This window comes from Platichthys flesus, chromosome 14 (assembly GCF_949316205.1).
Source record: "Platichthys flesus chromosome 14, fPlaFle2.1, whole genome shotgun sequence".
Classification (NCBI taxonomy): Eukaryota; Metazoa; Chordata; class Actinopteri; order Pleuronectiformes; family Pleuronectidae; genus Platichthys; species Platichthys flesus.
The window spans coordinates 3,555,742-3,583,577 of NC_084958.1; the positions used below are offsets into that span (position 1 = coordinate 3,555,742).

The window sequence follows — 27,836 nt, forward strand, 5'->3', positions numbered from 1 at the left end:
TTGGCTTTTTATTTATTTTGGAAATGGAGTCATACAGAAGATGAAGTTCAACACAAAATGATTGGATATCAGTGGTGATATGGAGCACTCTGACTGTATAAGACAGATACACTGGAGAGCAACGTGTGTAGAATAGGAGTCAGTGCTTCTTTTAATTTGAAAGATTGGAGCGTAGTTCCGGTCTTCCTGTTTGAAGAGGTTGACACTCGCGCATTGTCACCGGGTTCGCGGAGAATAAGCATCACCGAGTTAATTCCACCGGAGTTCGGTGTCGGTTCTCTATTGTGTTTGTCGGGGGCAAAGTCGGAGATGGCGGCCGTGCTGCTGCAGGTCCTGGAGCGGACGGAGTTAAACAAACTCCCAAAAGGCGCCCAGAACAAGCTGGAGAAGTTTGTGACGGAGCTGCAGAATGCTAACGAGGCGCTGAAGACACTGCACGAGCGCTTCAAAGCAGACAGCGGTGTGTAGCTGTGCTTTTCAAAAAGAGTTTATCCAGCAACAGTATAAACCACGAACTGTAAAGTGACTGAAAGTTGTTGTCTAAGCTCATACATGCTGTGTGTTGTGTTTCTTAGAGAGCTACTATTAGGCGGCTAACTAGCCATGATGTGTTGCTAACTGGTGAAAGAGAGTTATGACGACTTTTCTTTTTAACTGTACCTTTTATTCCCAAAACTACTGACTTCTGTGTTGATGTGTTTATAGCTGCTAACAATACAAGTCTGGTTGAACGGTTCCTCAATACAGCAGCTCTCATATTGTCACAGTTACGAGTTCTGAATGAAACATGTGGTCAGTTTAATCCATGCTACGTTATCCATCACAGCACACATCCACTGGGAGCTGTCCCCTTGTTTGGCTGAGGAGATACATTACTGATCATTCAAAACACGCAGCTGCCTGTGGATGAGATCTGAATGTGTATTAAATACTTATCAGTGACGTATATGAAATAAAAGTGTGCAGACTCATCTGCACACTACAGTGGTAGTTTGCAAAACTGAGAAAACTCATTATTCTCTAGTCTTTATGACCGCCCAAAACTCTCTGCACACATTACTTAAACACTGCCAGCACAGCCGACAGGGACAATTTGGGGTTCAGTGTCTTGCCCAAGAGGCACACATGGAATCAAGGAGACTGGTATTAAATTGCTGCCCCCTTGGTTAGTTGACGACCCACTTTATCTCCACAGCCGCCTGCCCCACTTATTTCTGCAGCTGTTTGCAAATAGTGGTCTTTCAATGGACAGTATTTAGTAACAGTGTTAGTGTCAGGCTTAATTGCTGTCCTGCATACTCATGTGTTCATGTTTAATGTCCTCCACACCTACAGAGCAGCAGTACTTTGACGTCGAGAAGAGACTGTCAGAGAGCCAGGAACAGATCCTGTCAGCCACCAGAGACTTGCAGACCCTCAAGGAGGAAAATAAGAAACTCAGTGAGTTATCACACGCATATACAAACCTTAAATCTTTTTTTTCCAATTTTGATGACGAGAGTGAATGACGGTAGCATTTATTGTCAAACCCAATCTGAGACGCTCAGTGAGAGCAATGTTATAGATTTTTGTACTCTCCTTTTCTCTTCTGTGTCTGACTGTCTCAATGCTTCTCCTGTACAGATGAAGAGCTGAGTACCCTGAAAGGAATAGAGGGAGAGACCTTTCAAGATAAAACTCCACAGCCGGTAAACATACGCAAACACCTCACAAGAAAGTGTCAGTGCTGTTCTGTTGTATTCAGTTCACTTCAGTTCAAAACTTTATTGTTCATCCAAGGGGCAATTCAAGGAGCGCAAACAAAAGTGCACACACAGTTATCCATTCACATAAAGACGAGGCTAAATACTGACAAATCTAACTATTTAGAAAATACAAAAAGATACGAATATATCAATATAATGCTTACATCATGAGGATGGACAAGGTTGTAGCTGAAGACCCCTAACCCCATCCACCTCTTCCAAGCATGAAAGAGAATCTCATGGTAGCCATCAGTTGTCATAAAATCTCAAAAGGTGTTTAGTTTGTCTGGTCTAGGATACTGTAAAAACATGGTGGCCTCTGTAGAAAGGACCCAAAATTCATTCCTGTATTGTTCGGTTGTGATGGTGCTAATGGAATACATGCCTTCAAAATACTAGTTTAACATGTTTCTCTTGATCACTTTGCACAGGCCCTTTGATTGTACACATTTAATTGTAATACATTTTGAAATTAATAACAAAGTAAAATGCTAAGAAGGTTTGTCTAAAACAGAATAGTGATTTCAGTGAATGGTTTGGATTAGTCGCATTTCATTTTGTAATCTCAAATAATATGTTTTTGTGCTTTTTTTTGTCTGTTTAAAGATGAGGTGATGAGCAATATTATTCACTTTTTTTTCTCATAAAAAATAACATGTTCTTAAATGTAGGCAGCGTCGTCTGATACAGGAAAAGTGCCAAAATTAAGACCTTTCCCACAACTTCTGTCAACTTGTTTTTATAGTGAGAGAGTAAATTACAGTAATGGGTCTTAAAAAATGCGTTGTATGTGTGTTTGTGTGGCTACAGCAAACAAAGACTAAGTATGAGATTGAGGCAGAGAAGAGGGAGCTGGCAAGGTTGCTGGAGAAGAGAACACAGGAGGTGGAGAACCTTACACGTAAGATATCTGGACCCCCTCACACTCACATACTCAGAAAAGGTCCAGTCACAAATCTAGTAACATTTAATGTTAAATCTGCATTTCAGATTTTACATAGAAACACCTGTTTTTCTCTTTAGACATTTAAGTTACTTTTTGTTTTTGCAGAGGATGTAAATCGTCTAAACGAGAAGCTGACTGAGGCGAGCAGAGTGAAGATGGAGCTGCAGTTGAAACTGGATGAAATACAATCATCTGAGACTTCGCTACAGGTACATAAATGAGTTCTGTGTTAAAGTTCCCATGGGACTCAGCTTAACACGAATTTTTCTCCAATGACCCCTTAATCAAATCTTAGATTGCATATAAAGGCTAACCAATGTTGTGTGTTGCAGCATCGGGAGAAGCGTACGGAGCAGGAGAAAGAATTACTGGAGAAGAAAATTGAGTGGTCAACCACAGAGCTGAAGAACAAGACCGAAGAACTGCTTAACACCAACAGAGACAAAGGCAAAGAGATACTGGAGCTTCAGAGTAGTCTGAAGAACACCAAGGAGCAGGTAACACACAATAACAACACACATCCAGAGTTAAAATTCACTTACTGAGCAGCTGCAGCTCTCACTTACCTCTGATCCTACTGACCTGCATATTCTGCTACTGCGTTAGGAGGTAGAGTGGGTTGTCAACTCGGCTGTTCAACCCCTCATTCGTTCTTTGAGTAGTCATAAAGACTAGAAAAGCAGTTCTTCTAAGCAATATAAATATAGATTTACCATTAACCTTCCATTTGTCTGCACGTAGCTCTATAGATCCTTCAGTGGCATAACATTTCAGATTACAACGTGACGTGATGGATTAATAGTCATTTTAGAAAGTTATTCTCACATCTCAAGGATAAGTGAAGCAAATGGGTTGTACCAAAGCAGATGATCTAAATTCTTCATTGAGAAATTTCAGTTTTGGATTTCTTTAAAAAAAATATTTGCGAAAATATTTGTCATCCTTATATATATTTAAACTTAGGGCTGGATACTGATGAGTGTATTCACAATGAGTTAGCAGGTGTTGGCTCACCATCCTGAGTCACAGCAGTCTGTATAGACTAATTCGATTGCATGTAGTTAAAAAAACAAATTTACACATTTAACACATCATGCAGGCCAAAGTGAACCACTTACCAAAAGTAACCACGACATACAAAGAATATTCAGCACAGATGTGCATGTATTTAGTCAAATCTCTTTCTGTGGTTTCTGTTTTGAAAATAAACTGAACACGTTTCAATACTATTTTTAGGAAGCATTTAAACTTTCACTCAAATAAAAAACAAAACAGTCATGATATCTTATTAAATAGCATTTCTCTTTAACAGGTGACCACACTGGAAAGTCAGCTCATGTCTTTGAAGCAAACCAGTGAAAGCCAAAGTAAGAGAGCTGATGACCTCAACAACAAACTCAAACAGGTAAAGTAAATGTAGCAGTGTTTTTCTCCACCTAGGAAGTTCATGTTATATCATGATGTTTGTATGGAATATGGCCTTTGTGTCTCTTCAGGCTAATGATGAGCGGAGTGCCATGGAGGAGAAATACCGCAATGAGCTCAATGCTCATATCAAATTGTCTTCACTGTACAAGGTGGGAGTCACTGCAGTGTTCAATAATTACATTTATATTTTATTTATTTGTTTTTTGTTAAAAAAACAGGACATTTTAGTATGTGGCAGAATCTTTCCAGTGTATTGTTTTGTGACTCTTGTGGTTCTCCCTATAGGGGGCAGCAACAGATATGGAGACAAAAAATCAAGAACTGTGCAGAGCTGTGGAAGAGCTCAGCAGAGTTGTTAAAGACACTGGGGAGGGTACGACTCTTGGTTTTTGTCTTCCAAACATGTTGGATGTGCATGTCTATTAATATAATGAAAGATTGCTCCCATTTTCTCATGGGTATTTTGTCTTGCAGCCAATAAGACTCTGGAGAAGAAGGTGTTTGAGGGAGCAGAACTGAAGATGCAGCTTGAGGCAGAGCTGAAGGAAAAAATCAAGAAAATGGAGAAAGAGCTGGAAAATGTCACAATGAAGGCTTCTGGGAAACACTGCTGTAAGAGCTCTCACTCTCTCTCTCCCTCACAAACTCATGCACACATGCTCCTGATCTTACAAACCTAAACTGAAGCTTTGAATAAAGGATTTAATAGAAACAAGAGCAATATGATGATTTGTTTGTTATTCATTAAAATACATTATTTTATACTATATTTTAGTTTTATTTTACCCACATGCAGACAATTTAAAATTTTGCTGTGTGGAGATGACTGTTTGTTGTTTATCCCTGCCACCTTTGTTTAAGCATATGTGTGTTTGGCTCCAGGTGTGCCATCTCTGACAGATGAGCAGCTGGACCACATGTGTCCTTCAGCAGCTGCCATTGCTGCGATTGTAAAGCCTGGCATGAAGTTCTTTGACGTGAGTAGATTTCGATGTATTACATCACTGATATTGTTGATATTAAGTTCACAATGATAATAATAATATTGTCAAGATTAGGATAAAAAGTACAGTATGTGTTCAGTGCAGGGAACCACATTTTACTGTTATACAATGCACAGGACAACCATCGCCCTTATTAAGCAACGTTTAATTTGCAATAATAATAGTAATTCAATGATGACACAATTTACTGTATCACTTAAAGTCATCCTATATTATTGACTTATTGTTCAGCTTTAACAGTAAACTGTGGAGAGTACTTTTTAATGTCTAGTAGATTTTTCAATGAGTGCCTCACAAAGCCAAAAATATATAATACTAAAGCAGAGGTTATTTGTGAATATGAATACAACTAGAAATACCTAAACAAAATTTACAACAAAACTTCACAATACACATTGAACACCATAAATCTTAAGTTTAGGGGAACAGATTTTAAGGGAAAAATATGTTGTTCGACACATCCTTCATGATCAGCTAAAGTAACTGTACTCATTAGTAACAGAGAGTGTTATCCCTTCATCCTCTGTTTTTGTGTTTAGCTGTATAATGCCTATGCAGAGTGTCAGACGCAACTTCAGCTTGAGAAACAGGAGACCAACAGACTGAGCCGAGTGCTGGATGAGATCGTCCAGGAAGTCGAGTCCAAAGCGCCTGTCCTGAAACGTCAGAGACACGAGTATGAGGGCATGCAAAGGTCCATGGCTTCCCTGTGCAACAAACTGGAACAGGCTAGAATGGTGTGTGTGTGTGATAATATACGTTTCTCCATGTCTCTACTATGAATTTATCTTGGACTTTTATGCAATACAAGTATTCACCTTAACTTGCTCTGTTATTTATACTTGCATGTTGTGTACCACTTTTTAATCAGGAAATCCACGGTTTGCAAAAAGAGAAAGAAGAGACCAAGCAACGCTGTGAGGCATTGGAGAGAGAAAAACTGAGGGTAGAAAGACAGTTAGATGATACATCTACACAGGTAAACACCAGTACATAAAAACTTTACATACAACCTGGAAGTCTGTGGTGCAATTAATCCTCTCCATCTGATCTGTTCTTAACATTATGTGAAAAGGGGTAGATAAGATATGATGGTAAAAAAAGAATAAAAGTAGATCCCTATTGACTGGTACAAATTCATTCATTCATTCATTTATCTCTGTACAAGGTGTGTGTTCTTCTGGCCGAGCTTGAGGAAGCCAGAGGTAATCGGGTGATCAAGACTGACAGCAGCTCTGCCGACATTTCCAGCACCTCTGAAGTCAACAACCCATGCCAGTTGTCTTTTCGCAGTGTTGAAGAGCTGCAAAAGCAGAACCAGAGCCTTCTGGGAAGGCTGAGGGAGCTGGAGCAGGAGAAGGACAGAGAGCAGAGCCGTGTAACTTCAGCACGGTAAGTTCAGCCAGTCTTATCTATACAGAACTGTGCTGGTTTCTGCTTTTGAGCTCTGTCATGACGAAAGTTCTGGTTACTTCTAATAATATTGCTTTTATAACTGTTAATACCATTGCTAGCATTAGCTAGAGGTAATATTAGGCCTCATTCACAAACAGTGCGTAATGCGTATGCATACATCTTTTCTTAAATAGTGCTTAGGAGTGTTTGACTCACGAATCTGGAATTCATCAACTAGTTCTTAGATTTTACGTATTCTGTGAACATATTTAGAATTTCCTCAGACCATGCGTGCACACAAATGATGAAGGCCTGGCTGTCCTAGAAAATCTTAACACTCACCCTTATAACTAAATCATGGTATAAGATACCATGACACCATTCTTTGCAACATTAGTCATTGTCTAGTTCCTGCTGTAGTTCCGGTGAAGTGGAACTCTGATGAGCACTGAACTTGTATGAAATGTAATTAAGACATAAGCTTTGTCTCTATGGTTCCCCACAGTGTGTCTGAATTGGAGGCCAGTGTTGATAAACTCCAGAAGGAGGTGGAGCATCTGAGAGAGCAAAGGAACCAGCAGAAACAGCTGGCTGACTCCAATGCCAGACAGAGAGACATGTACAAGGCTCTGTTGACTCACGGCACTGGCTTCAGCCTGCCTCCTCAAGGTAACACAAAAATACTTGCATACAGGAGCCTCTATCATGAACTTTGGTGAACAGCTGGTTAAAGTTCTTCACAGAATAAGCCAACATTTCAATGTGTGTCTACAGGTCTAGAGTCCTCATCCCAGTCTGCACATGTTCGTCCTTCAGCCCCAGGAACTCGCTCTACTCCACAACGAGCTGCGGCCTTCGAGGCAGCACAGAGTACTCAGGCTAAAGCTGCTTTAAAACAGGTATATTCATACACACAGCGACTCCAAGCTGTATATCCCTTCATATTTGATATGACAAAGGGGGAAGGTCTTTTAAAGTAAAAAAAAGTGTTGTGATTGAGTTTTTATTTACACACTTCCAGCTCAACGATGCCTTCAGTCTATATAAAAAGGAGAAGGCAGAGAACGACAGGATGCTGAATGAAACAAACGACAGACTGCAGAGCCAGATAACAGAACTCAGCTCCAGTCACGCCAAGCTGACTTCTCAACTGGAGTTCAGCAACAAGAGGTGTGTTAAATGAATGTTGTGAGACTGTGGCATATCCTCATGTGTTTGATTCTGCCTAGTTTTCTTTTTGTTCACGAATGCTTTCTCATGCTGACTATCACACACTGCTTCTGTATTTCCCTCATGACATAATTTTTTACTGTGTGTGCTTATCTTATGTAACCTTGTTGTCAGGTATGAGATTCTCCAGGAGACTGTATTAGCCTACCGCAGAGAGATCACTGCCCTTCAGGACAGGAACCAAAAAATGTCTGCTACGGCCCAACGACACGAGCACATCATCCACACAATGACCCAGGACATGCGGCAGGCTAATGAAAAACTGTCCCTGGAAGAGGTGAGGAACTTATGTAACGGGAAGAACAAAGCGAAAGATTGCAGGGCACAGCTAAAATATATCGAGTCTGCTAAAATCAATAGAGGTGAAATCAGATGAATATTGCTATCAGTGTGGAATCATAAATCCGTGTATGATAATTACCTTTTACAGTAATTCAAGAGTAATTTGCAAGTTGTGTAATGTGAACTTGACTATAGCAGTTTTTTTAAAGTCTATTTTACTTTAGTATGTAATCAACAGCATATGGAAATTTGTTCGGCATATACATATTTCTGAAAACCTGCTGCGCAAACTTAAGTGCTCCTTTCCCTGTGAACAAGCATTCCGTTTTGTCCTATCCATTCATAACCTTCTCTGTTTTTGTAGGTGCGTGTAGTGAACGTGACCAAAGAGAAAGACATGTTAAGACAGGCAGAGAGTCGACTGACTCGAGAGAAGGAAGCCATACTGGCTGAGCAACGTAACCAGAACCTACTGCTCACCAACCTCAAGACAATACAGGTACATATACACTCTTAAAACCTGTTCCAGTTACTCTCCCTTAGCCCTACCACTAGATATGAAAGTGCCAAACAGAGTCATAAGGGGTAGGGTTAGAAAATCCTCCACTAGGAGTTTTTGACCCAACTCGTCACCAGCAAACAACCAACGTAAGTACAGTGACAAACAGTGACGATTTTAAAATTCTTTTAATTACATCAAAGATAACATAATATCTTACATTTGATCTGCCTACAAACAAGGGCGCAGTCTGATATCCTCTGTTAAGGCCTTGCTAACCCTTCTGAATTCTACACAGAAAACCAAAGGAGACAGAGCCTTTGCCGTGAGGGCCTCTATACTTTGGATCTGCCATTATTATTATATTTGCAGAATCTTTTTATATCTTTATCTCTATAATTATAGTTTTTATACTGAGTTTAATATTGTTTGTTGTAAAGCACTTTGTTATTGAAAAGTGCCATACAAATAAAGTTTTCATTATTCTTATTATGAGGCAAAATCATAGAAAGCGAGAGTCCTGCTTAAATTCTTAAACATTACGGTAATTATCAATTATATTTTCATTGGCAGAAAGTCTCGATGTTCAAAGGTGTAGGGTCATGTATCCACATTAATACAGCTCAGACAGCGGCTCAGTTCTTAAGGGTTAGAAGTTACCGCACCAGATGAGCATTTAATTCATTTCTTCTCATGATTCCTCACATTTTGCCTGCCTTCACATTTGTCCAGTTGACTATGGAGCGAGCAGAGACAGAGACCCGCCAGCGACTGAACAACAAGATCGAACATCTGGAGGCAGAGCTAGCTTCCATGAAGAGCAGGATGGACCAGGAAGTTGCTCAAAGACATTCGCTCGGACGAACTATGGATGTATGTAGAGTAAATATGTTTACTGCTTGAATATATATATATATATATATATATATATATATATATATATATATACAGCCAAATAAGTGTTGTTTGGATTGCAGTCTGTCTTCATAACCCTTATTCCTCTGTCACCTCTGCCTCCTGCAGGCTCAGCTGTTAGAAGCCAAGAAGCAGCTTGAGACCCAGAACATCCTGCAGCAGAGAACCAGGGACTTGTTGCGCAGCTCTGAACAGCAGGTGGCAACACTGAAAACACAGCTGGCTTCTGCTTCATCCTCTGAGGCTGTTACCAGCTCCAGCAACACCACCACCCCAGCTACCAGAGCTGCACCCGTCAGAGCTCAACTGAGAGGTGAACAGCAGCTCAACAAAATGTTAAATGTCAATGTTCTCTTTCTTAACCTTTACATTTCTTAAACTTTAGCCGCTGTCCTTTGACGGAGTTATTATTTCTGATTCATCTCTTTGTTAAAAAACAATCTGACTAATCTCAGTTATGTTGCATCACAATATATTTATTCCTTTGTGCACACAAGCATTGAAGGTCAGCCAAACTTAATAAAGTAAAACACCAAAGGGATCTGTCAGTCAAAAGATTATACTGTCCCCCGTCTCATCATATCCAGCCACCGTCACTCAAACACACCGCATTTCCTGCCTTACTGTGACCACAATACTTAACAAAAGGGCAGCAGGGAGGGATATAACTATTAATGAATATTATTCTAAATTATATTTGTAAATAGTTGAATTAAACTATTATTTTGTATTTTTAAATAACAGAAAATCCACTAAATCAATATCAAATTAATTGCAAAATGGCTCCAAAAATACTGATAGGCACAAATATTAAACAAGTCTCACAAGAACAAGGTTTAAAAGATGTTCAACAGTAAGACCAGTACTATATCTGTAAGTATTAAAATCCTTTACAAATGTTCTCGCTTTTAACTCCTAGTACGCCCTCAAGCGCCAGCAGCCTCCCAGCAGCCTCCCAGCCAATCAGAACAGGAGATTGCAGAGGTGAGAGGTCTTCTCCGTACTGCTGAGGAACAGAACAGTGAACTGGCAGAGCAGCTGAAGAACGCCAATGCTACTGTGGATCAGTACAGAGCCGTGGTACTGACTCTGGAAGACAGTCTGAAGAAAGAAAAGGAGGTAGGAACTGCCACTCTTAAACTCCATAATTCTCAAAAATTGCATTTATTTGATTTTAATATTCCAGTAGTCAAACGGGGGGCTTCTCAGCGAAGTAATTTTGATATATTCAACCAAGTAATTTATACTACAGCTGACAGCAGTTAGCACCTTGCAGTTACCAGAACAACATTTTAATTATTATATTTTGCTCGGTTTTACCTGTTATTTTTCCGCCAATGCAGGAAAAAATATCCAAATAATGATTGTTAATGATTCAAAACAAATTGTCCAGCTCTTGAAATTGATTTGTCTGTTCTGAGTGTTGTGTTGTTTTAGTTTATCTTTTAGAAAGAACTTTGAATAGCATTCAATTTCAAAAAGATGTACAGATACCGCGTAAACTAATTTGTCACCTCTTCAGTCCCGCTCCCCCCTGGAGATCCGTCTGAAGGAGTCGGAAGAGGTGCAGAAGCAGCTGGAGAAGAGGATTGTAGAGGTGGAGAAGATGAAGCAGCGGGAGCAGGATGAGGGGAGGAAAGCTGTGGACGCGGTGGAGAAACAAGTAAGCCTGTTCACACACACACAAATTTACTAATGAATATTATTGAATTTATACTTTTATGTTTTTTATGCAAATGTTTATTTGGACTTTGAAACCTTGTGTTGAATAACTGCCCCTGCCTCACAGAAATACCACACCTAGATTTTCATTTCGCATACAATTTTTGTCTGCAGGGGTACGCATGAATTGTGATCAAGATTAACTGAAAGCCGCTATAATCAATATTCTAATATGTTAGGGCTATTCTTATAAAATGTCTCTATCTATGCTGTGACATTACTGTTTAATGGTTTAAATGAACAAGACGGGAGTGGAGTGATGACACAAAGCTCTACATGGCCGAGGTCCCAACCTCAGATTTTTGGTGGTTTACTGTTGAACAATTCATTTTAGGGGCCTGTCAGTGATGCTATTGTACATGAATCCATTAAGAAACTTAAATGACAAATTTAGGTAATTCATCTTTAATAATAACCTCTTTCTGGTTCAGTTTTCTTTAATATTATTATTAGTTAATTTAAGATCTTTATGGATTGTTGGATGGACCAAACTACCAATTTAAAGACTTCACCATGGGATCTGGGAAATTTTGATACATTTATCAATATTTCCTGACATACTAGTTATAAATAGTTGAAGAAACTTTATGACTATTGATTGACTAAGACAGCTAAATAGCAATTCCTGCACTGTCCCTACAGACAGTACACTATAGAGCACAGACTTGGCCCGTACACCTGGTATTATCATCTGGTCTGAGAGATCCGGTCACAAGAGGCCAGCGCTAAGTACTTGTGTTCACACCTGGCGTTTTAAATGAGTCTTGAATGTGTCGCCTGTGACTTGTGATTGGAACTCATGCAAATGGACACGTATGTCATTTGTGTTAGTTAAGACCAGACAAAGTTGTTTTGAGCCAGTCTGAGTTTACAGATGTGTCTGATGTAGGGCTTGATTTATCGAAATTTAATCGTGATTTTGATTATTGGGTCAAACGATATCCAAACTACTATAATCGAGTTGAAACGAGGCGAGTTTTGTGTGTGGTGACCGGCGGTGAAAAAAACGAGTGGAAAAGCAACTAGGGCAGCACCAGACCATGTAGCGGCCGCGCAGCGCAGCGCTATTCTCAAGCGCGCTCCCGCCTGGCTGTTCAGACCTGTCAGACCGGACCCGCATTTCTCCGCGCCGGTCAGAGAAACCGGAAGTGATTAACTAAATAAAGCATAGACTTCAGTATAAGGACACATATTAATAATCGTTTAAATAATCGTGATTTCGATATTTTTCAAAATAATCGTGATTATGATTTTTTTCCAAAATCGAGCAGCCCTAGTCTGATGTCACTTTTTGTTTGTGCCTGTGCCGGCATGAGAGCGAGAGGAGTCAGGAGGCGCTGAATGATTCTCTAGCGGCTGCAAGATTTCACCAATCAGCGTATGGGCACAGATAAGAGAAAAACTGTAGTGGGTCAGAGAGCATCAGCTGAGAGGTCTGTCCTTCATATGTGACCAAGGACCCATTTGCATTCACACTGCTAAAAGAATGTGTACAGATGGCCCAGACCACCTTCGAATATGGTCTGGTGCGATCCGATCAAACCTGTACTTAGAGCTGGTGTACGGTGCCAGAGTGTATATTCATATTTTTCCTTGCTGTCCAGGTGTTCGAGCTTCAGCGCAGCCTGAAGACCAGTCAGACGGAACAGCAGGAGGCGCTTGAGAGAGCAGCTGCTTCTCTTACTCAGGAGCAGAAGGCCACACAAGACAGTCTGCTGCAGGTTCATGAACACAAGTGCACGCACACAGACCCACACACAGTTACTCAGTTTTTAACAAAGCTTCATATTTGACATGCTGAGTTAACCTGTGTGGGATTTAAACAATCAAACACACCTAACCCTTTTCATAATCGATCTCTTCTCACTGTCTTTGACTCTTTCAGACTAAGCTTGCTAGTGAGGCGCAGTCTAAGTATGAGCGGGAGTTGATGCTTCATGCTGCTGATGTGGAGGCTCTGCAGGAGCTCAAGAAAAGAATTCAACAAGATGTGGCCCAGAAGAGGGAGTTAGAGGAGCAAATAAACAAGATGTCCTCCCTCCTGCAGGAGAAAACTGCTGCATTGAACACACTGGAGAAACAGCTTAAGGTATGTTGACGAACTCAAGAGAGTTGAGAGAAAAATATGTACAGTCATCCAATCACACTGTTATTGATCAATCATATCCAGTAAATAAAATTTGTATGGACAGAATTTTTTATTAAAACTTCAAGTTCTGCATAAAGTTTGGAAGTGAATGTGATTGATGTAGGAAAAATCATAATTTAGAAGATTGTGTTTGTAATCTAATTCGAATTCTAACCTCTGACTCTTCTTCAGGATGACCTGTCTACTCAGAGTCGGCGCTGTGAGGAGCTGGGGAAGCAGAATGCTCTCTTGCACCAGCAGATGGATGACATGGCCTCCAAGAGTCGACAGCAGCAGCAGCAGCAGCAGCTCGACCTGTCATTCAGTGAGGAAGGAAAGACCACTGAACAGATTCTAGAAATACTCAGGTGATACTGCAACACCAGCGGTGACTGTTTGTTCTCGTTAACGCCAAAGGGCTTGTGGTTGTTGACCCAAGCATCATAGAATTTTGTAGAAATAAAGGCAAAAATAATTAAACCCTTACTCTCCATAGGGATCATTACAGCTTCAATTCATGACTTATGTGAGACTGAGTTCAAACTTGTGCTTGTCATATAGGTTTGTGCGGCAGGAGAAACAGATAGCTGTGGCTCGATGCGAGGTGTCAGAAGGAGAAAGTCTTCGTTACAAACAGCGAGTGGAACACCAAGACAGAGAACTTAAGGAGCTTCAGGACGCCCTGAATGCTGAGAGGCAGAAAATGCAGGTAGGAAATTGAAGGATGGAGGGATGGACGACTGGAGGAAGTTTGAAAGTGAATTTAGGATGTGGCATCTGACACCTGATGTGCCTGGAATTTGTTTGGCTTTTTTAAAATTGAGAGGACTTTCTCATCTTGTGTACAGAAGTTTACAACTGAAGTAAGACATAGGTTATAGACATAATCTACGCATTTATATAAATATTTCCACTAATGACTGCGTGACTGTAGAAACTATCCCTGTTTCAGGCTGTGAAGGAGGGAATTGCCTTGAGCAGGCTAGTGAGGCTGAAAAGTAAAAAAAATGGCCCAAGAGAATATTGTGGATTATAATTGGTCTGCTTCTGGTCCTCAGGCTACAGCTAAGACTCTGGTCCAACAAGAAGAGCAACTGAAGAAGATGAGCACTATCAGTACTCTACAAGAAAACATCAGGATGCTGAAAATGAATAGAGATAAGCTGCAGCAGGAGCTGCAACAAGCGCAGGCTAAAGTATGATCCAGATTTTTGAATGTCCTGGTTTGTTCTGTGTCCCTGTCATTGATAGCTCTGAATGTACGTGCAAAAAATCGTGTAAAAATTAAATCCGTGCACTACTTTAAAACACCAGTCTGATGTATACAAGAGGCTGGTGAGTTTGTGGTAGCTTTTCGTGTCATTGTTTACATGGCTATCGTTAATCAAAGTGCCTTAATTAGCAGCTGGTTGCTCATTAAAACATCCTTTTTGTGCACGTTGTAATAACATGGTTTTCACCAAGTTAACGTTTTACACACCATGCATCTATAAGCTGTTTTGTATCAGCCATTGAGTCAGACTAAAGCTGCCCTCACAGAATCTCTTCTCTGTCTGTCAGGTGACAAAGCTGCAGTCAGACATCAGTCCACTGCACAACTCTCTGTCTCTGCTGTCAGAAAAAAATGGCTCCCTGCAGGCTGATAAGAGGCTTCTGGAAGAAGACCTCAAACACTGGAAGGCCAAAGCACAGGTAATGCGTGGTGTGTGTCTGTGTGTTTGTCTCTTTGCGATGTGAAACTGTTTTACTTACACTTGACTGTTTGTACCTCTGCAGCTGCTGGCCAGCCAACGGAAAGATGGAGATGTTGAGGAGAAACAAAAACTGACCAATGAGAGAGAAGCTCAGCAGAGACGCATCGCACAGCTTGCTGAAGAGACAGCAAAGCTGAAGACTGAACTGGCCAGGTGAAACATGCACATCTAAAGCTCCTACATTGAAAATGTAGGAGAATCAATCACCATTCACCTCTTTTGAACTAAATATCTTACAGTGAAAGTTATCTGGCTGTAACAATAACTTAAACATTTGTCGGCATAGCTCTAGCAGTACATTGATAAAGTGGATTGTGAGGAAATGAAACCATGTGGGAATGTGCAAAAGCCGTTGCAAATGCATCATAACGTGTAACCTAACTCAAAGTATTATGTGTGATTCAGATCCAGTGCCAGCAGTAACTCAACTCAGTCTCAGCTACAAGGCATCAGAGACTCTGTGGCCCAACAGATATCAGAGAAAGAAAATCTGAAGAAAGAATTGGAAACAAAAAAGAATGAGATCCTGGAGAAGAACAAGACAATCACCCAGGTGAAGAAGATCGGACGACGCTACAAGACGCAGTATGATGAGCTCAAAGTCCAGCATGACAAGGTTGGAATATGGTTTGGATAAAGGCCTTAGTTAACATCCAGATGAGAGGGGATATGAATAAGAAAACTGATATTTGCGTCTATGTTTTAATGTCTGTGTGTTCCAGCTGGTTGCGGAAACAGCATCTAAAGCAGGGAGCGAGGCAGGTCCTAGTCAGGAGGTGCAGCAGGAGCTGGCCAAAGCTCAGGAAGAGCTCAATAAGGCCAGAGAGGAGCTGAAAACACTGAAAGAAGATGTGCAGAAGAAACAGCAAGAGGTGAGCAGGAAGATAGACCTTTTTTAACCCAACATAGAATCATATGCAGTTGCAGCGACACATCCATCAAAAATTGAAGTTATTGTCTTTCCAAGTTAAAATACAGTAAAGGCCATTTCACAATTCAGATCTAAGATTAAAGTTGGCACTTGAGAGAAACAATATCTTTGGCTACCAGATTTATTGACATCAAAGCAGCAAAACTAACGTCACCCAAAAAATCTGAAGATACTGTACTTATGATCGGACACATATAAAAAAGGTTTTAAATTATCCAGCTAGCAGACTGGGATATATATTAAAAAACACAAATTTCAGTGGTCTGCTTACACACATACATTTCTTCAGCCCTTTATAGTTTAAACCAGAGTATGGGTTAAGTCTAAAAACCATTTTGTTTGTCCAGGCCCAGAAGGCCCTGCAAGAGCTTGAGGAGGCGCAAAAGGAAAACCAGAAAACCAAGGAAAAGTTCCAGGAGGTTCAAAACCAGATTACAAAGAACCAGAACCAACTCACACAGGTATGAATTCTGTATTTGTTTGATGAGATACATTGTTGAGTTTTTGTTGAAACCAGGGGAGAAGCTTTCAATTGAAAACCGAATAATAGGGACTGACTGAGAGCAAATGGCAAATTTACATAGCATTTCAAGTGAAGCCACTCTCTGAGATTAATAAATTAGAAACACTTGAGTTATTTTTGCCACCTTTTTGCTTTTAAAGTTGCAGTCCCAGTTGTCGCAGACCCAGTCTCAGTTGCAGCAGAATCAGAACCAGCTGACCCAGAGTCAGAAAGAGCTTCAACAAGCCAAGAACCACACCCAGCAGGTGAGCAGCACGGCTATCTTGTTATTTCATCTCGTATAATTATACACACTGTCTTGCTTGATACATAAGTGACATTTTAATTTTTTTTATTGTTGATCCTCATTGGCATGAATGCCTGTAACTCAAGAACCAAAAGTATAACACCCAGTAATAACAAGCCTTACTGTCTTTTAAAATCACAGGTACAAAACCAGTTAAAATCAGCTCAAACTCAAGCTCAGGCCCGTCAGAGTCAGATTCAGCTGCTCCAGAAGGAGCTCCAGCAGGGCAAAGAAGCGCTCCAGCAGAGCCTCGCCAGTCAGAAAGAGCTGCAACAGACTCATCAAACCAATCAACAAAACCACAACCAGGAGGTCAGCAATCTCAAGACCACTCTAAGCCAATCAGAGGGCAAGGTGAGAACCATTCCCTCCCTGTAATAAGCCCAAAAATGTATTTTGCTAATAGGTTTTAACTATGCGTTATGAAGAGAATACATTATTCCTGTTTAATAGGAATACAGTTTTGGGTTTATCATAATCCGATTTACCCATTTTCATTTGCAACTCAACTAGAGCAAAAATGTTGTCTGAATCACACCGTTATTAGTCGTTTTGTTAATATTGTTTAGATTTTATAGATGAAACGCTCAATTAATAATACCTAAATATGTTTTTGATGTACCTTGATATGTTTTCTTAAAGGGGACATATTATGCCCATTTTACCACAGTTGATATGGCTCCTTGGGGTCTTAATGAAATGTCTGTAACATGTTTTGGTCAAATACCACAAGGATCATGTAAAACAGCACCCTTTTTACCCTGTCTAACAAAGCCCTCCTCAGATTGACCTGTTTTAAGGGCCCTGCCCCTGCCCCCATAAATCTCAGTAGCTAGTAGTAGTACTCACAAAGCTCAAGCAGATGGAATTTCATTACTTTTGTGGTTTATTCCGATCTAAAGTGGTTTACTGAAGTCCCATATTTTTTCTATTAAAATGTTTATTTTGTACAGTTTCTAAATTTGTGCTCCCTTCCAACCAGGCGACTGAACTCCAGGGACAGCTGGACAGTCTGCAGAAGGTTGGGAAAAACTTAATTTTTTGTTTTGTTTTAGCTAGAATAGCAAATTACAGCTACTGTGATGTAATGTATGATCATGTGTTAATAAGTACTTGAGCTAATCTTGCTTTTCCTTATAAAAATGATGTAATTACATATAACATGGCTTTTAGTTTCAATGTATTTCAATGAAAAGGCTGTGAGTTAATAGTTTAACATTGCTATTCACATAGAGCTATATTTGTTTATTTATTTATATATATATACGCATACAATCTGTACTTCATTATTTTTTCTTAAATCAATTTTCTCCATATTTCCTCCCACTACTCTACCTTCCTCTAATTCTCTTTTTATTGTTCCATCCTTGCCCTTGTGCTTTCACAAAATGTGTTTGCCCTCCCTTAATATTCCTCTGTACCAGACTGTTGGTGAGCGTGAAGCAGACATCAAGCGTCTGCAGGAGCAGCTGAATGAAGCTAACCAGGCCAATGAAGCTAGTCAAGCCACACAGGCCAAGAGTTTCCAGGCCAGTGATGCTAACACAGGTGGTGACACCAACAAGGCTCAACAAGAGGAGGTTGCTAAACTCAGACAAGAGGTACTTTTAAAAGTTATCTTATACTTATCTGCTAAAGCCATTGTAGATTTAATTTGATTTCAATAACATTAGAGGTTCAGTGGATAGAATTTGTATTATTTAGTATTCACTGACATCTAGTGGTGAAGTTTCGTGTTGCAGCTGAATACCCCTCACCTCCTCTCCCCTTCCAAACATGGAAGAGAGCCTATAGAAACCTTCAGTAGTCATAAAAACTATAAAGGTGTTTACTTTGTCCAGTTTGGGCTACTGTATATAACATGTCAGCCTCTGTAGAGAGGACCCTCTCCCGATGTAAAAAAGTCTTTAAATATAAAGGGCCCACTCTAGGTAAGATGGTGGTGGAAAAATACATTATTTGTAAACCAGTTTACAGAACAAAACAATGTTATTAAGTCTGATAACAGACCAGTAAGGTTGTATTTGTATCCATCGCCTATGACAAACTAGTAAACCATTTGGATAAATAAAGTTTTTCAAAGACCCTCATGTATTTTTGCCTTACCAAGTCCTAGTAATGTTATTCACCACTTTGATAGCCCTTTAATAGAAGCACTGATCAGGTTGTTTTTTTCCTACAGCTTTTGGATTGTAAGAACAAAGAGGAGCAGCTGAGACAGCAGATTTCTGATAAAGAAGAAAAGACTAAGAAGGCCTTCATGGGAGCTAAGACCAAAATCAGCCAGCTCATCAGTCAGTTTCTCCTGCACTTGCACAGTCACTGACATTGAATTGAAAACATGCAGACAACAAGCAAGTACTAAGAAGCTGTTTTACTGGTTTAGGAGTGATTTGGATTTGTTTCCTCTGTATGTACCTTTAGATGCCAAAGAGCAGCTCAGTAAGGAGACAGAAGAACTGAAACAGAACAAGGAGGAGCTGGAGGGGAGAGTAAACGCCCTCAAGTCTCAGTATGAAGGTCGAATTCTTCGCCTGGACAGAGAGCTGAGAGAACTGAGGGAGACTCAGTCACAGTCTGAGCCCAGAGAGGAGCCACAGGAGCAGAGTGGCTCTAAGGTACATGCATCCCGGTGCATGGACAGTGTGTGCCAGAAAGTCATATATTCTCCTGCCGCACTGTGTTGTTACAGGCCCACATCTTTTAACTTGACATGAGTGGCATCGATTGAACCACACATCCAAGAACCTGCAAACAGGTCCGTTCCTGTAGACATCTCTTTGACCCCTCATTAATGATGGATCATAGAGATTCCCAGATGGCTCCTGGTGGGAGATTGTGCTGTTTTGCAAATAAACACCCACAAACCTAAAGCAGCGCTTCTAGAGAAAACAAGGCATCGCCAAAATTCCTTCTTTCTTCATCTTCTTCAGCTTTTTCCAGTGCTGAGATTATATTTTTTCTCAGCGACACCTGTCGTTAAAGAGAGTAGCCTGCACAGTCACAATGCCTCAACTAGTTGTGTTGTCACAGTTGGCTCATGCATGGTGCTGATTGGTAGTCATTCGAATTAGTCTTCTGTGTCATATTTGTGTTGTGTTTTTAAATCATAACCTTTTTGTATCTGTACTTAGGTGGTGGATCAGCCGAGATCTACAGACCAGAGACAGATATCTTTGAAGAGTCCAGCCCAAGACAGAGGAGGGTAACTAATGAAGACACACACTCAAACACATACACACACACACACACACACATACACACACACATACACACACACATACACACATATACACAGACACAAACTTCAGTCTGTTTTATATGATGTAAATAGCCTTTTTATGGTTACTTTATATAGCACTTCTCATATTTTATTAAGTGATGTAACCAGCCAGAAATCCAATTCATGTATGTGATATTAACTTCACTTTTTCTCCATCAGCTCTAGTCTGTCTGATCCTCCCACTGCTAATATCCGCCCAACCCCAAGTACTCCATCTCCCAGCAACAAGCCCAGCCCCTCCCCTGGCAACAAGGCCACCCCCCGGGCCAGTATCCGGCCTATGGTTACCCCGGCAACCATCCCAATCCCGACACCTACTGCCACTGTCATGCCAACCACACAAAGTGACAGTCAAGAGGGTGAGAGAAAGACTTAATATAGTATAAATTTACTTGCTGCACTTTCAAACATAGTTACAAAGTGCTTTATAGAACAAGATAAAATCACAGTCTTGATAGTAAACAATATCAGTTGTGAAATTATCTGTGTGATGTGACTGACTGTATTGTTGGTCTATATAGTGCTAATTAGTACAGGAGTCGCTGTACACTCCACCACCTCCAGTCTGGTGAGCGCACCCACCTCTATAACTCAACCAGCCAACTTACAAGCCACAGCTTTTGTCCAGCCAACCCAGCAGCAGGCAGCCAGTCAGGAAGCAGTGTCCAGCATGGACACAGAGCGTCCATCCACGTCATCTTCGCTGATTGGTGCAGGTAAAGAGAACCGTGTCCTAAACCCATCAAACCTAAAGTCACTGCAGTTTTGAAATCTGGCTTTTCTACCTCACGCTTCGAGTAAACGTTGATGTCTGGCTGACTTGATTACAACTACAGTAATACACTGTGCTAACTGATATCCTCTGTGTATGTGTGTTTGCGTGTTTGGTGTGACCAAAGCAGGTTCAAAGCGAGCCAGAGAGGAGGAGGAGGAGGAGGAGCAGGAGGAGGAGGAAGAGGAGAGCAGACCGGAGAGTTCCCACACATCACCGACCACTAAAAAACTCAGACTAAAACCATCAATAGCACTGGAGGTAAACACAAATACAAAGAGGGGGAAGTCAACCAATTGTATTCTCAAAGGCTTCTTCATTCATGGCTTTCAATTCCCCTAATGTATTGAAAGCTGCATGAATAGGTTGCAGGTTGCCAACTCGTTATATTATCTAATGCATTGTTTTTCTCCTGCTCATTTCCCCCTGAAACTACAACTAAAACATTGCAAAAATAAAGTAAGCAAATTAAAGAAAAGGGCTCTGATTTGCTGCTCTCCGCCACCTAACCAACTTACTAAATACAAAAGTTCCTCACCACACCTAAACATCCTCCTGGTATAATAACAGGTTGTCACATGATGCTAAAAATATAAACACAGAGCATTGCCAGTTTCTAATATTGACCCAACATTTACATTGGATGCAAGCTATGCTTTATCTTTGCATGAATCTCCATATTGTATATCCACTTGGACCTTTATCCCCGTCTGCCAGCTCTACTGTCAGCTGCACAGTTCTGGGGGAGCTGAAAGACAGAAACTGGGAAAAAAATGTTTTTTAAATGTTTTATTTTTGCGAGTAAATTCAAAGAGTCCATATCGCAATTGTTGATACGACTGTTCTCCACTGATCGCAGAACAGAGCTTTAGATATATTTTTAGACCCTCGCTTTGACCCATGATCCACACTTTTAGTCCCATGTTTATCACAGATGTCTACAGAGAGTTTGGCTTTTTTAACAGTTTGTTTGGCAGGCATCACTGTGTTTGTCAATAAAAAACCTTTGGTGTTTCAGATGGAAGGTGATGAGGAGATGGAAGGAGAACTGAGGGATGAGGGGGAACAACAGGATTCACCAGATGACAGTCAGGTGAGACACTAATGGATCAACAAATATACTATTTTTCATTGCACTGTTGAAATAGATATGTAATAGTTAATGTAGAGTTTGACTAGCGTGGATCCCCCTAAAAAATGCTGAAATTATGATTGTTTTTTATTACTAGCATCAGTGTTCTAAAGATCCTAATGATGGGTGTTTATTTGTTATGCAGGAGCTTCCAGAAGAGGGTTTCCCCATTTTAGCTGAAGATGAGGAGGACATTGAAGAAGAAGGCGTGTCCCAGTCTGTTCCCTCTTACCAAATGTTGTCTCAGGGCTCCGCTATAATCCGAGATGTCATCGTGATCGACACAGACAGTGAAAGCAGAGAGAGCAAAGATGGGGAGGAGAAGCAGGAGGACGAAGAGGATGAGGATGAAGAGGAAGGAGATGAGGTACTGCCTTCTTACTTGAAATTTTTTCATCCTATATACATTGTCAGTAAATAACCAAGCATTCTGTGGCTGCCTCAGTATAAGGAGGAAGAGGAAGATGATGAAGATGAGGATGATGCTGGTGATGGTGAGATGAGGGGAGGAGATGAAAGTAATGAGAGGAGCGGGGCTGAAGATGAGGGAGAGGAGGAATATCCATCAGAAGCCACCAACGCTGAGGAGGATGTGGGTGGAGCGTCGTCAGACTCCCAGCATGCATCTGAGCCGCCGCAGAGCAGTGAGCAACACCTGTAGTTTGTGAATTTAATTGAATCTTCCTTCATTTTGAAATAAGCTCATGTGAGTCTCTCGTTATCTTCCAGGTGAAGGCAGCAGCAGCGCCACATCAGAGTCTGACCCTGTCCGAGACCTTGTACACCTCCCCCCAACTTCCTCCTCTATATTCTCACCCTCCTACTCCTCCCTTACACCCCGCTTGCCACACCCCCGTAGGCCCACACACTCCCTCCCACCAAGGCTTTACATCCAACCACCGGCTCCAGAGCTGGGACCCCCACACATGCAGGTACACACAAGCACCGATAGTTTGATCCAAACCAGGGGTGCCCACACTTTATAGGCTTGTGAGCTTCTTTTGAAACGACTAGCTCAACATAATCGTTCCATTTTTTTTATGTCGGTATCCGCCGCCACGACCCCCCCCCCCGCCCTGAGCGACACATCACTGCTGAGGCACATTGACAGCAGTCCGCCCTGGTCGACGGTCGCAACACTGTCCGGGGGGGGATACGGGTCTGTAGATGCTGTTGTAAGTGTGGTGCTAAGGGCAGGTACATAAATGGGCGTGTTCGTAAATTAGCTCTAAGAGCGCCGGATGGTCCACGTGACTGCCTCTTTTCCAAAAAATCGTGCATGCATGATGCGATCCACCCAAACCACCTTTGTGATCGACCGGTAGATCGCGATCGACGTATTGGGCACCCCTGATCTTAACAAACAAAATTACCTGTCTTCATTCTACAGTGAGAAGCAGAGGCTAAAATTGTGTTTGTGTGTCAGGCCAAAAAACTATATTTAATCAAGATCACAAATTAAGTTTTTCTTGAGCAAGAATCATACGTCTAAGTTTTCCCCTCTAACGACTCTTGTAAGTACTCAATTTAACTATGATGCTGTGTCTTCGTTCATCAGAGACAGTCCTCTCAGCTCCGTAGAACATCAGTAGGACGTGGACTTCAACTCACCCCTGGAATCGGCAGTACGGTAAGAAGTCTCAGTGTATACTCAGGAATTTAATGATATTTGATTTATTTTGTTTATCTCTTTTAAAACGTTGTTGTACCATGTAAATATTGAAGCTGAGACTTTGTGTTTATATTTTTGCAGCAACATTTCTTTGATGACGACGACAGAATGGTTCCCAGTACTCCCACGCTGGTGGTCCCTCACCGCACTGATGGTTTTGCTGAGGCTATACAGTAAGATCCACATAGTGTGAGATTATTTAGTCAGACAACACAGTGAAATGCATAACATCCATAAATCTAATGATTGCTCAAGACCTACAATGTCAGATGAGTATGTTTACAATGGTTTACTCACCTCACCAGGAATTTAACAACCTGCATTATACGTTATTACTGATTTTGAATCCTAGAATCCCTGCATTTTCAACAAGAGCAAAGTGAAACCCATCTAGCTTTTATTTGTTCATACTTACAATATTTAAACAAAATACTTCAGCAGTCCAAAGAATAGGAAAAAAACAAGACAAAACAATATTTCCAAATCAGGTTCTTGAATATTTCTGGGATGGTGGAGGAAAATAATGATTATACAATGAACACAAAATATGATCATTTGAGGATCTCTGTTGTGTATATATTTGACAATGGTTAATAATAAAATGGTCTGTATTGATATAGCGCTTTTCTAGTCTTGATGACCACTAAAAGTGCATTACACCCATTCACACACACATTGTGCAGCACTTTATCTATCACATTACTAGGTACTAGGGTTAATTGGGGGTTCAGTGTCTTGCCCAAGGACACACAGAATGGGGGAGACTGGGATCAGACCGCCGAACTTCTGTTCAGTCCTCACTCTACCTTCTGAGCCACAGCCCCCAGAACAGCTTGTGCTATTTCACCATATATTGTGAAGTTAATATATTGCTGAACAGATTTACTGTACCTCATTGTTTAAAAAAGAAGTTCACCATTGTCACATACTATACCATTTATCCATCAATCTTGCCATTATTTATACTATTTACTCTGTAAGGGTCACAGGGGGGTTGAGCCAATCCCAGCTGATATTTTCTGTCTCCAGTTAACCTTAGGTGTACGTCTTTGGACTCTGGGAAGGAGTTGAACTACCTGGAGAATACCCATGAAGAGAATATGCAAGCACATTTACCGTTCAAAAAACAATGTTTTATCAATATTTCATTTAGATATGAGTAGTAGGATTAAAATCCCAGTGATAACCTTCCCTGGTTGTTAGATGTTTCAGCCTCACTGTGCACTAAAAGCACACTATTTAACCCCTTTTTGAAAACAAACTGGGCTATGAACCTATTTAGGATGAATTCTGAATTGAAGCTTCATCAGAGCTTTGTGTAACCCCCCCCCCAATCTTCTCTATCTCCTCAGTTCTCCTCAGGTAGCAGGTCTCTCTACCAGGTTTAGATTTGGTCCTCCGGAAGACCTGCTGCCTCAAACATCAGCATCACACTCTGACCTGGGACAACTGGCCTCTCAAGGAGGTACACACACACGCGCATAGTATCACTTGATCTACACTTTTGTTTAAATGTTTACATTTCTTAACACTTACTGCTGTGTTGTAGGTTTGGGTATGTATGAGTCTCCTCTGTTCCTGGCTGCTCATGATGAAGATGGAGGAGGAAGGAGTGTCCCTACAACGCCTTTACAAGTGGCTGCCCCAGGTAAGACACAAACACACACACACTCTTTACAATATTACAGCTCTACAGTATCAGTTTCAAATATAAATGCTACATCATATTCCCTGACTCTCAGTGACAGTCTTCACCGAGTCGCTGCCTTCTGACAGTGGTGACAACATGGCCTCACAGTCTGTTCCCATGGTCACAGCCTCCACGGGAATGGCTTCTGCTGCAGAGGATATAGATGAGGTGTTCGTGGAGCAAGAAGCAGAGGGGTGAGCAACGTATGAGCAGTCAGGCCAGAGATGTCCTTATTAACCAATGAGACTGAAATCATAGAATTTATCTGAAAAATTAATCTGTGGTTTTAATACTAAAGAAACAACAATGTAACAAAGAGGTGTGCGATCACTGATTAGGAGATAGTTTTGGTGAAAGTAAGTGACAAATGCATCGTCATGGTCAGGTGGATTACAGGTTAAATATTTGGTGATGTCAAACTGAATTCTGAATGTTTGATTCCAGACAATGATTCTCTTTCAGGAGAAGGTCTCATCTAATCCTGTTTGTTTTTTGTCTTTAGACCTGGTATTGAGTCGTCTTTGGAAAGCCAGACAGACATGGAGTCAACAGGGCAGCAGAGTGATGATGCATCACTGCCCTCTACCAGCCAAGACCCCGGTAAATTCTTCAGTTTTGTGCCACTAAATTGAAAACCGACCACTTGAATAACTTTATAAATCAATCTTTTCCTGCCAGTGTAATACACTTCAGTAGCCATGGTCACAGGACTGTGTTGCCTTTTTCAAACTCTACCCTATTTCCTTTAGTGTCAAATGGACTTGACTGAAAAGGGGGCATAACTAATGATCCTTTTCATCATCAGTTAATCTGGATAATTTCTCAATCAATCATACCCATAAAAGAGGAATTTGTAAAACATAACTGTTATCCAGGTTATTACATAACCCAAAAAGTTGCCCACTTTTATGTTGAGATCCTTTTAGGTCTCTTCAGGAGGTCTTTCCATATGCACGGATCTCACAATAAATTTCTGCACCTTTCTGATGCTCTCACACTTTTCCTGCTTTTAGATTGAAAATCTTGTTGTACCAGTTTGTCTTGGTCATGCTTGTGTTATATCCAGTCTCATCTCTCATGTCCGGCTTTGTTCGTAGACACCAGCAGTGTTACTCAGCGGCGTATGATGAGCAGCCAATCCCCGATCAGCAGCCTGTCAGGCAGAGGGACCAGAGGAGGGAGGGGGGAAGCCAGGATGTTTCTCAGCCGCAGAGGTAAGACACACAAACGGTCCTGGACAAACATCTCTGAAAAGCTTAATGATCACTGATTCGATACATAAGCATCTAGAGTAGACTGTAGTCACTCAGAATGTACAAAGCAGCATTATAGACATTGTAGGAATAATATCATGAGTAGAAATAATGCAGATTTAAATTGCTCTTCTCCATTTATTAACTGTTTGCTACTGTTTCTTCGCAGGGACTTACTCTCGGGGAGGAAGGGGAGGAGCCATGGGCAGAGGAGGCATTGCCTAATGATGTCAGCAGCCTCAGTAATCTCATCCAATGACGAAATGAAAAGAGGCCTATCCTAGATTTATAATCTTTTGTTTATCCTAAATGATTTGCTACATAAATAAATGTTGTGTCCTATCAGAATCAGCAAACACTCTAGTACTCAGAGACATGACAGCTTTCTTCCTGTGTGTATATGATCCTCTCTCGGATATGAGGTCATATTGTTAGTGAAATCGTGAATTTTTTATTATGTTTTGATATTTTTGTTTTTATGTGTATTCCTTAATGCAGCTTTTGTCTTCTGATGTTACTTCCTCCATTTGTTCTATCAGGGCTGTTAATACACTTGTTTAAATAATAAAGTTAAATATTGAGTAGCAGTGATACTGGTTCAAGTCATTAGTCATGAAAGATTAGCTGCTTTTATCAGTTTTATATTCTCGTTAATTGATTCTCTTGGTTGCTAGACTGAAATACATCTTTAAGATGTTGGCTTGGGTTATGGGAAATTGTGATGAGGATTTTTTGCTATTTTATATATTATACAATTTTTAATTAGTTGATGGAGAATGTCTTTTATGTGTTTTACCTACTACACAACTGGCAAGAAAACGTTTATAAATGTTTATTTCCAGTAGAAGTTACTTCTTGCACTAATGAGCCAAAACGGTATGACCACTCAGAGATGAAGCAATCAATATTATCTCACAACAGCCTATGTTAAGGTCTGGAATTTATTGAAATAGAGGGAAAACGTTGTTTCCTTTTCTGTTGTAAATTTACGTTGGAGCTCCACTTCCTTTCTAGTTTTCTTGCTAATTGTTTTAACTCATTTGTCTGGGAATTATACCACGGAGCTAATTTACTATGTTTGACATTTTTCTTTTTTTAGAGGCGCTATTGAGTCTAATGTTAATCGTAATGAGTCTGCAGAGCTATCGACGAGGTGGTCGATCTCAGTGGAGCTCAGGTTTTTGAAGAATTTGATGTTTATATCTATGGATAATACGGGTTAAAATGTAATCGGAATTATTTCCTT

The 27,836-nt window shown here is 40.7% G+C and overlaps 1 protein-coding gene across 1 annotated transcript; it reads left to right on the forward strand.

Moving 5' to 3' along the window:
* The first annotated feature begins 205 nt into the window (after positions 1–205).
* LOC133968392 (nucleoprotein TPR-like) lies at positions 206–27,179 on the forward strand. The gene is made up of 55 exons (XM_062404389.1): positions 206–460; positions 1,336–1,440; positions 1,624–1,688; positions 2,556–2,646; positions 2,797–2,900; positions 3,024–3,188; positions 4,004–4,096; positions 4,188–4,268; positions 4,405–4,492; positions 4,594–4,731; positions 5,002–5,096; positions 5,663–5,860; positions 5,995–6,102; positions 6,292–6,515; positions 7,024–7,187; positions 7,293–7,417; positions 7,540–7,688; positions 7,863–8,025; positions 8,395–8,529; positions 9,262–9,402; positions 9,553–9,757; positions 10,364–10,563; positions 10,967–11,107; positions 12,771–12,887; positions 13,052–13,255; positions 13,487–13,662; positions 13,856–14,003; positions 14,353–14,490; positions 14,855–14,986; positions 15,071–15,201; positions 15,454–15,664; positions 15,771–15,920; positions 16,327–16,440; positions 16,643–16,747; positions 16,930–17,142; positions 17,771–17,809; positions 18,213–18,389; positions 18,971–19,082; positions 19,213–19,406; positions 19,923–19,993; positions 20,231–20,430; positions 20,593–20,787; positions 20,971–21,104; positions 21,862–21,936; positions 22,121–22,342; positions 22,421–22,619; positions 22,705–22,907; positions 23,534–23,605; positions 23,729–23,820; positions 25,000–25,112; positions 25,197–25,295; positions 25,390–25,531; positions 25,840–25,937; positions 26,435–26,551; positions 26,760–27,179. Exons 1-55 carry the CDS (start codon positions 310–312, stop codon positions 26,813–26,815), a joined length of 7,578 nt encoding a protein of 2,525 aa, XP_062260373.1. The 5' UTR covers positions 206–309; the 3' UTR covers positions 26,816–27,179.
* The last annotated feature ends 657 nt before the right edge of the window (positions 27,180–27,836 follow it).